This window comes from Cynoglossus semilaevis, chromosome 13 (assembly GCF_000523025.1).
Source record: "Cynoglossus semilaevis isolate Cse_v1.0 chromosome 13, Cse_v1.0, whole genome shotgun sequence".
NCBI classification, from domain to species: domain Eukaryota; kingdom Metazoa; phylum Chordata; class Actinopteri; order Pleuronectiformes; family Cynoglossidae; genus Cynoglossus; species Cynoglossus semilaevis.
The window spans coordinates 17,378,590-17,388,368 of record NC_024319.1 but is presented as its reverse complement, the minus strand read 5'-3'; the positions used below and the strand labels follow the sequence as shown (position 1 = coordinate 17,388,368).

At 39.5% G+C, this 9,779-nt stretch overlaps 1 protein-coding gene across 1 annotated transcript in view; it reads right to left on the bottom strand.

Moving 5' to 3' along the window:
- Nucleotides 1–7,531: 7,531 nt before the first annotated feature.
- The window catches only part of cxcr3.1 (chemokine (C-X-C motif) receptor 3, tandem duplicate 1), a 3,633-nt gene continuing 1,385 nt past the window's right edge, over nucleotides 7,532–9,779 (bottom strand). The window contains exons 2-3 of the mRNA XM_008323981.3: nucleotides 9,192–9,596; nucleotides 7,532–8,527 (exon numbers count right to left, since the gene is read on the bottom strand). Coding sequence (XP_008322203.2) covers nucleotides 7,790–8,527; nucleotides 9,192–9,596 — 1,143 coding nt within the window. The 3' untranslated portion in view covers nucleotides 7,532–7,789. The remainder of the gene's footprint in view (nucleotides 8,528–9,191; nucleotides 9,597–9,779) is intronic.

Here is a 9,779-nt window from a genome sequence, read left to right as displayed (position 1 = left end):
TATGTGTGTGTGTGTATATATATTTATTTATTCTTGATAACATGTCATTAAGGCCCATGACAGTTTTTACACCTTTAGGGATGGGAGCTAAAACATTGACCGGTTTTCTTAAAAATTAAAACCATAACCCTCAAATAGAAATTTCTTTCATTTCCTGCTTTATTTTTTAACATCAAGAAGAGTTGCAACATATGTCTCTACTTTGAGAGAAATGATAGAACTACGTCTATAATAATAATAATAATAATGAATAATGCCACAATGAGGGAATATACCGTTTGAGTCTTTGCAACTGATAAAGACTGCCACAGGAGGCGCCATTAGGGGTATGTGGTTCCTTTGGGGAAATTGAACCCAGGACTCTGCCCACTACACTATGAAACCACACACAGTAATGTATGAACTTCAATGAGATTTTGCAGCTTTATTCATGCAATACATGTTCACCATGTTCAGTTTGTTTTTCTATGAATATGACATTTATTTTGTCTTTTTTTTTTTTTTAAGTAAGGGAAGTACCACAGCATAGTTTGCCTGTCTTGGTAATGAAACTGTCATTTCCTTATATTTTTCCATTTTATATACCTACGTTATATAATCAAATTTTGCTTCCGCTCGGTTTGTAGCGAAACATTCCTGGCGTGTGATTTCATGGACAAAAATGGTGCAGTCGAGCATTGGCGATTTGACATAGTCTTAAATGTAACTACCAGGAAAACATGTGCACAAGGGAGGTCAATGACTCACCCGAGCTGCACATCGGTGTCGTTTGGATTTTATCATAATGTGTTTTACATTCAAAAGCTTTAATATCATTAACCCAAAACACTGCACAATAGGTTGAATGTTCCGTTTAAAATACATGTACTGTCCAGAAAATAAAAGCTGTGCATAAGAACGTTGGATCAGCCAGAAAAGCAAGCAAAAAAAGCTAACTGGGATATTTCTGTTTTATTTATTTTGTGTCAATAAAATTAAAAAAATAAAAAATTCTAGACATCGAAAACAGTTCCCAGCGTAAACTTTTTGAAACAAACACAAGCTCCTTGTCAGTTTTACTGCTCACTTGGTTTTAATGTTTATCTGACCGTAGTAAAAATGTAGGGCTATTCCGAGATTACTACAAGAGTGTGGTTGTTTCTGCACTGCTGTGTCACAGTGAGGGGGATTTCCCCTGGAAAATCCTGCAGAATCTGTTGCGACTTGGATCTTGTGTACACACAGGTGGTGATATCATGGCATGTGATGAAGAGCCTTTAAATAGCTTTGTTTGTTCTCGGGGCCGGTTGGGTGAGAGGGAGGACTGTGGCGCGTTTTGTTTGCGACTGTGGGGTTGAATGAACGTCTTAATCTGTGGAGGAAAAATAGAAACAAAAGGCAAAGGAAGGTTGTTTCTGGGTATGAAATTATGTTGCCTTAACGTTATACTGGCGGACAGTACCGGCTCTGACCTGAAGGGTTTGGGGTCAAATGATGATTCTTAACATAAATGTGACACTGACGAATGGGGGATTTCTTAGAAACGTTGCAGTACACTGTTAATGTCATGCTGTCACTTACAATTGTTTCCACTACCCCCACACAGCCTTCCTTTTTTTTAGTTTGAGTGAAGTTTTTGAGAAATGTTGGTTAGGGTGACAGCAGTTACACATCACATTTATGGCCTGGAGAGTTGCAACACTTTACTTCCTGCTTAAGTCAGAACTTGAACAGTGAACACTTGAAAATGAATGGTGCTATGGGAAGCTTTTGACTGTTGACAGGCCTGGTGGAAATACTTTGGACATATTGTCTATATTAACTATATATAAACAGCCACTTTGTCTAGTCTTGTCAAGGCATGTTTTATTTGGGGATTTTAGAATTACCGTAATTTCCGGACTATAAGCCGCTACTTTTTTTATATATATATACACTTTGAACCCCGTTGAACGATGCGGCTAATTTATTATTACTTTTATTACGGGCTAACGAAGTTCATACCACTAGCGAGCAAAGTTTCTGGTAGGCTACTGTGTGGTATGCTAGTAGCGTATGTCTGTCTGTGAATGGCCGTGTGCGTATATGTGTGTTGGGCGCGCGCGAGAGAGAACGGTAGCGAAAGTTGGGAACAGTTTGAGCCCCGTCGTGTTGAAGCGTGAGTTGGTTATACAGGAGCTGTTAAAACGCTGTTTATGTTGTGTCGTGCTCGGCGTGGCTGATAATGAAGACTTCCAGAAACTTCCCTGTTTCTGTTTACCTCTGCTGCGGACAAGCACAAAGTGAAGGGAGTTAGCCCCGGAGCTAACGTTAGCTTCAACACGAGAGCAGCTCACTACACCGAAATGTGTAAATATCCCATGTTACAACATGGTCACCTGCGGCTTATAGAGAAGTGCGACATACGTATGTACAATTATTTTTTTACTTTTTAAATTTAGTGGGTGCGGCTCATATTCGGGTAGCAGAAATTACGGTACCATTTTTAATTTTACTTCATTTTTATTCTACTAACCCTTTTTTTAAATTATTAGTTTACTTCACCTAAATGTCTTCTGCAACCTAATGAAGTAAAGTGAAAGTGAACTACACTTGTCACTGTGACACAGCACACCACTGCACACAGTGGAGCCGTGTGTGAGTACGTGCTCAGTGGTTACCACAGTGGTTTGCAGGATTGAGAGTGCCAAAATTAAAAAAATAAATACATTGTTGACACAGTGTTTCATTAATTATTTAAAATTAAATACGAATTCATGTCATTGATTAAATTCATTACGTAATTAATTACTTAAATGTGTCATTCGTTGATTAATTAAAATGCCAGGCCATTCATTCCTGAGACAATAACCTAATTTTTTGGGGGGAAAAAAACTACAGGGATTTCTCCCTATTGGTCGATTGCGACTTGTGTCCTTTCACTAATTCTATTTCCTTAAAGCAAAGGCTACATTTAATCGTTATAAATAGCCGATGCATTGAATATGAGAGTGGAAATGGAAGGGTGTGAGGTTTTCAAACATTACCATAAACTTTCGTTTTCATTTGACACGTTAAGCTGGATCTCGTTGTGCTTTACCTTCGGTTCCAGTTCCAGTAGCTTGTTTCATGACAATATCACAATATCCTATATTTTTAGTGAAGATTTCTAGCTAAGAATGCAATAGTTGAAATATACTGTAGTTCTATAAATCTGTATATGTCTTTATTATTGATAATACACGAAGCTTGACAAAGTGTTTAACCCTTATAACTAGCGTTCATCGCACGGCAGTTGTCAAAATAAGGAACCGTTAAGGTGAACTTTTGAGTACAAAAAAAAAAAAAATGACCTGAATGAGTTCTTTGTTTTCTTGAAATTATTTTGTCACCATAGCAACTAAGCTTATTTGTCTTAGGACAGGATAGTCATGACATTTGAGTTTCTGTTTAAATGCCACTGAGAGGTTCAAGAATAAAAGGCAAGTAAAGCACTGGTTCCTACACACCAGGGACTGAATCATACTGAATTGCAAAGGCAAACACATCAATAATAATAATAATAAAAGACAATCGGCAAATAAAGGCAGTGTCGTCATAAAACACTTTTTATTTGTCTTTTATTAAAGACTCATTCACACTTTACTTGATAACTTCCTGTCCTTTTAACCGCATGCTTTAAGAAGGTGCAGCTGCTTAGTCTCCGTTTAGGCTTCCTGTGAGTGTGTTGTAAAATGTTTTTCCACTGATGTGTAGTTTCAGTACTCACACTCCCACATGCAGTACGAGCATGGTGAATATGTCATCTTCTTGAAACAAAAACAGCATTAGCCAAAAAAAAGAGGTTTTCATGTTCCCAAGTCGTTAGGAATACTGTCGTCAACGCATAACTACCACAAATAAATAAAACGCGACAAATGACATCGCGTAGACACGCCCTCAGAAACATTACGCCAGGCATGGCTTTTAAAATACAAAGACAAATCTTATGTTGAGCTATAAGCATTTGTTTTTTTTTAAAAAATGTTCTCCTTTTAGCACAGGCATGGGCAAACTAAGGCCCGGGGGCCAGATACGGCCGGTGCAGCTCTTTGATCCGGCCCGCCAAACTTTTCCAAATTATATAATGTGGTGGAGAATATTGTGTGACATCATGTAAGGGCCAGTTCAGAATAACATTAGACACCAAGCACAGATAAACACGGTCATTTATCATGGTCAGCTCCTTCCTGTTATTGCCTGTGCCTGTGCTTTGTGTTATTCTGAACTGGCCCTGACATGATGTCACACAATATTCCCCACACCAATAATTATTTTCTATCATCATCATCATCATACTTCTGCCTTTTCCCTGCAATACCCACATTTGCCCAGTAGATGGAGTAGAAAATGATCATTTTAGCATTTCAAGCCTTTATGCGTGACATTTATCTTAGTTCACATGAACGCTCCATCTATCTGCTCCGGACCCAAGCATTACTAGTAGTGTTGCGCTAATGTATGGAGGATTGGAAGTGCCAAAATGAAATAAATAAATACATCGTGGAATTATGATTTAAATGTGTTATTATTTATTTGAAATTTGGAATTAAATGCGTAGAAGTGTCGTTGATTTAATTAGATACATTATTAATTACTTAATTGTGTCATGATTTAATTTGTTATATAATTAATTAAAATATCAATTAATTTTATGTAAAGAATAATACATAATTCATAGGGTTAAACAGGCCCTTCAAAGTCTGATCCACTGGTCAGAAGTAACATCAGCCTGGGGAGAATGCGTGGAAGACTGGTTAGCTAGTGAGAGGCGTTTTACACTTGCACAGGCTGTGGATGAATAATTCATACCAATTTTAATTAATTAACGACACGTTTAATATCACATTAATATTTTTATTTCATTTTTTATTAATTAATGACACATTTATTTATCCTTATTTTTATTCGGCATTGATTGTTAATCCTCCTTCTTGTAAAGACACTTTGGACAGAAGCGTCTGCTAAATGCATAAATATAAATGTGATTATATATATATTTAAGCTAAAATACAAACAATAACAGACCTTTTGGACATTTCTTTTCGGTTTTTGAACAATATTTAAGCTTTAATTTTCTTGTCCTTCGCCAGACGTTGTATGGTTTCATTCATTCAACCATTCGTTTACATTTCCATTCATGCTAACATATATCATTAACATTTATATAAGTCTTCAACAAAGGCCTACATGTAGTAAACCTCTCAGATATGTGTTTCAGGTGCATTTCATAAAGAGGATCTATCAGACATGGAAATCCGGATTTTCAAAAAGCTTTTCTTTTCCTTTGGCGCCCCCCAGCGGAGGTGCGCATATCCTGTTGAAAATCACTGCTGTATATATTAAGAGCCTATTTACTTCTTTACATTTTAGAGTTACATTTGCTTTTGGTGGTGTTTAAGCAATAATATATATATATGTGTGTGTGTGTGTAGACCGGTGATTTCCCATACTTTACTTTTAAAATTTAGGGACATTTCTCTTCAGAAGAGCCAAGTGACTGCTGGTGTGTTGTATGTGTGCAGTGCTATAGCGCCCTCACCTGGATTAAGCATGTAATGGCATCATACAAAAAGGCAAACTTGTTGTGCCCTTGTTGACAAAGTTCATACTTGTGTGTTAGGTAGAACACAGACAGTGAAAACATATACACATGATAAAGACCATTCTTAATTTTTCAGAAAAAATACTTTATTTCTTTTGTTTGCGCAAGCATCATATAATATATGAAATATTGCAGTATTATAATATTTAATATTTCTAAAATACATGTTTGTTAGTAACACACTGGAACAGTCTACACCCGGGGTCACTAACCTTTATGAAACTGTGAGCTACTTCAAGACAGGAAGAGATACTTGTTTGACACGGACTTCCCGAACAATGTAACTCTAGTAAGTTCTGATACATACAACAGTAGACACTCTTCTTTTCATCGCTATTGCGCCCATTTGAATATCATTGCAAGTGGAACTGATTCAAAAAGCACAATAACCGTGCAGTCGTTGACTCTGTTGTTGAGTGCTTTTATTTGTAGAACATACCCCACGGGCAACTTTGGTAGTCCATGGGGGCTACCAGGTGCCCCCAGGCATCACTGTGGTGACCCCTGGTCTACACATTGGTATATATTGCATTTTTACATGGCAGTAAAAAAATGAGTTTGACACCCCCTGACCTATAGGAATGTGTACCATTTATAGCCTGTATAAGGTTGGGGTGGTTTTTTTAACATGCAATCCTGCTGTACCTGATAAGTAGTAGGCCTGCTGCCTGTAAGCAAAGAGCGACCAGACCAACGCGATCTGCCTACATTGAAAGTATTTAATATATATTTGAGTTAAACATACTTTATATATACATTATATGTTGATTAAATAGGTGTAGCTGTGTGGCACGATATGATTCAATAATTGTATTGTTGCTAGCGATTACATAATAAAACAAAAACCTTTATGAGTATTTTTTTTTTACATACCAGTACTCCCTTTACAAGCTACTGGTAGATCCGGATCTACTGATTGGGTATAAAAGGTTTGAGAAACACTGCACTAGGTTTTGAACCAGGCATGGTCAAACTAAGGCACATGGGCCGGATGCGGCCCGTTCAGCTTTTTAATCCGGCCTGTAAAACTTTTCCAAATTATATAATTTATTTCTATTATCATTATACTTCTGCCTTTCCCCTGCAATACCCACGTTTCCTCAATAGATGGCGTAGAAAATGATAAAAACATTTTAGCCTTTTAGCCTGTATGCATGAATTGTTCAATTTTAAGACAATCGGACATCGTTTTTCTGTCAGTTTAAAATAGTTTAAAATGTACCAGAAACAAATATCCCAGATTAACAAAAGGCATAAAACAGATTCATAACAATCAGTGTTGGAAGGTAACAAATTTACATTTACTCACGGTACTGTAATTGAGTAGTTTACGTGAGTAATTTGAATTTTTAACTAATTTTGTGAATAGGTAATTTTACTCACTACTTAAGTACATTTTGACTCAGATATTTCACTTTGCTACATTGCGGAAGAAAAAAAAATCTGTGTTAACTGAAAGAAAATTGCGTGGGCGTGCACGCTACGTTCATATAGACAGATAATGTTGATCAAGAGACTCTAGCCCAGGTATGGGCAAACTACGGTTTGGGGGCCGGATGCGGCCCGTTTGGCTTTTTAATCTGGCCCATCTAATGTGGCCAATTTATGTTCTATCTATCTATCTATCCATCCATCCATCCATCCATCTATCCATCTATCTATCCATCCATCCATCCATCCATCCATCCACCCACCCATCCATCCATCCATCCAACCATCCACCCACCCACCCATCCACCCATCCATCCATCCATCTATCCATCCACCCACCCATCCACCCATCCATCCATCCATCTATCCATCTATCTATCCATCCATCCATCCATCCATCCACCCACCCATCCATCCACCCACCCATCCATCCATCATCCATCCATCATAGAATTCTCAACTTTTGCCACTTGTATTTGAATTGTTGATTGTAAACAACTAGTTGCAGATTGGATGTATGACTTTTTTTTTTTGCAACAAGTAATTTAAGGTAATTAAGTCACTTTTACTCAAAGTCGATTTGAAATTAACCCTTTTTTTTAATTGAGTAGTTTTTTTAGATGGGCACTTTTCCTTTTTCCTTTTACTTAATTACATTTTTCAGTACTTTTTCCACCTCTGATGTAATACTCCTAAGAGGAGCGACACATGGATTCGAGTCCTCTGTCCAAAAAATATCCCGGAAGTCTTTTTGACTCAAATAACAATGGAGTTGGAGTTGTCGGTAGAATTCGGCCACAAAGAACTCCCCCTGCTGATGAAGGAAGATTTGAGTTTGGCAGCTGATTTCCTCTTGCAGCCCAGAGAACTGAAAATGCCCAGAAGCTGACGTCGAAACTTCACTCCCACAAACGCGTACAGGACGGGGTTGAGGCTGCTGTGGAGATAACCCAGGGAGGCGGTTACCACCATGGCTTTGTCCACGGCGTTCCTCGCGCCACAGCTATTGGTGGCGTTGCCGGTCTGAACGGTGTCCACCAACAACGTGATGTTGTATGGGGTCCAGCATAGGAAAAAGACCACCACCAGAGACACGGTGACCCTGAAGGCCTTCTGCTTTTGCAGGCTGTGGGTGGCACAGCGCAGCCGGTAGAGAATGCAGGAATAGCAGAAGATCAAGATTAGCGACGGGATAATGAAGCCCAGTATGTGGTAGAGCAGGCGCGACGCCATTCGCCAGTTTCCAACTGATTCGGGGTCAAACTTGAAGTAGTCGCGGACACACTCCGTTTTCTCCCGTCGGTCGTCATGGATGGCATCCAAGAAGATCCAGTCAGGGATGGAGAGCAGTATGGAGACGAGCCACACCGCGCAGCAGCGCGCCTGGACGACCCTAGGGGTTCTGCGCGAGAACATGGCTGCGGCATGCACAATGGACAGATAGCGGTCCAAGCTGATGCAGGCCAGCAGGAAGATGCCACAGTAGAAGTTTATCTGTGATTAAGAATCAATGAGTTAAAACAGATGACAAGAAATAAACATTATATAAGGGTTACGTTATTTGACAACAGTGAGGGACATTCCCTTAGGGCTATTGATCGACATTTAGTACAATATCCTTGGTCAAACTCAAGGCCCGTGGCCCAATTGTGGCCCGCCAAGACGTTTTGTGTGGCCCGCGGGAACTTAAAAAAAATGTTGAATTGCCTTGTAATAAAGTCCATGCTGCTGAGATCATTTTTTTTATTACACAGAGCAATTTGCAATATTTGTAATTTGAATAATTGAAAATACATTTCAGAAACATGTATTAATACGTTATGGAGTAGTTACAGCTATACCAGGCGTGGGCTAACTTTCTTTTGACGGGGGGGCGGGGGCGGGTCAGGGGCGGATAGATGGAGCGTTTGTGTGACACGAACAAAGACAAATGACATGTAAAGGTCAGTTAGTAAAGGCTAACATGCTAAAAATGATTTTAGACTTTTCAACGCCATCTATTGGGGAAATGCGGGCATTGCGAAAAATGTATAATGAAAATAGAAATGAATAACACGATTTGGACATTTGGCATGCATAAATGCTCAAATGCTTTTAGCCTTTTTTTTACGCCATCTGATGCAGCCACTGCAGGGGAACTGTACACAACATATCTTACCGTAAAGATCGCGCCGGTGATTTTGCACAGAGGAGCACCGAATATCCAGCCTTCGGATAGAGCGGCCTCTGCGGCCCAAAAGGGCAGCGTCACAAGCAACAGGATATCGGCCACACACAGGTGCAGGATGAAGGTGTCTGTCACGCTCCATCTCCTCCAGCTTTGGACCAGAACTGCCAGCAGGACGCAATTACCCAAAATACCCACAAAAAAGGCCAAGGAGTAAAGCAGTGGAATGGCGACTGAGTCAAAGGACATAGCCTCATTCAGGTTGCACACATCGCCATCGTCACAGCAGTCTCCCTCCATGGACTCATTACCTAAACCATACATCCCCTCAAGGAACCAGGGCAGGTCCGTCAGGCCTTTCAGTGATATTTTTTCACCTCCCTCAAGCAGCATGCTCTGCAGAGACAAACAAAAAACAAAAAAGCACCCACATTAATGCTTTCAATGTGTATTTCAACCACAAGGTTGGGGTTTGCTGTCAGTCAGTCTCTTTCAGTCTGTCTATCTGTCTGTCTTCCTGTCTGTCTGTCTGTCTGTCTTCCTGTCTGCTTGTCTGTCTGTCTGTCTGTCTATCTGTCT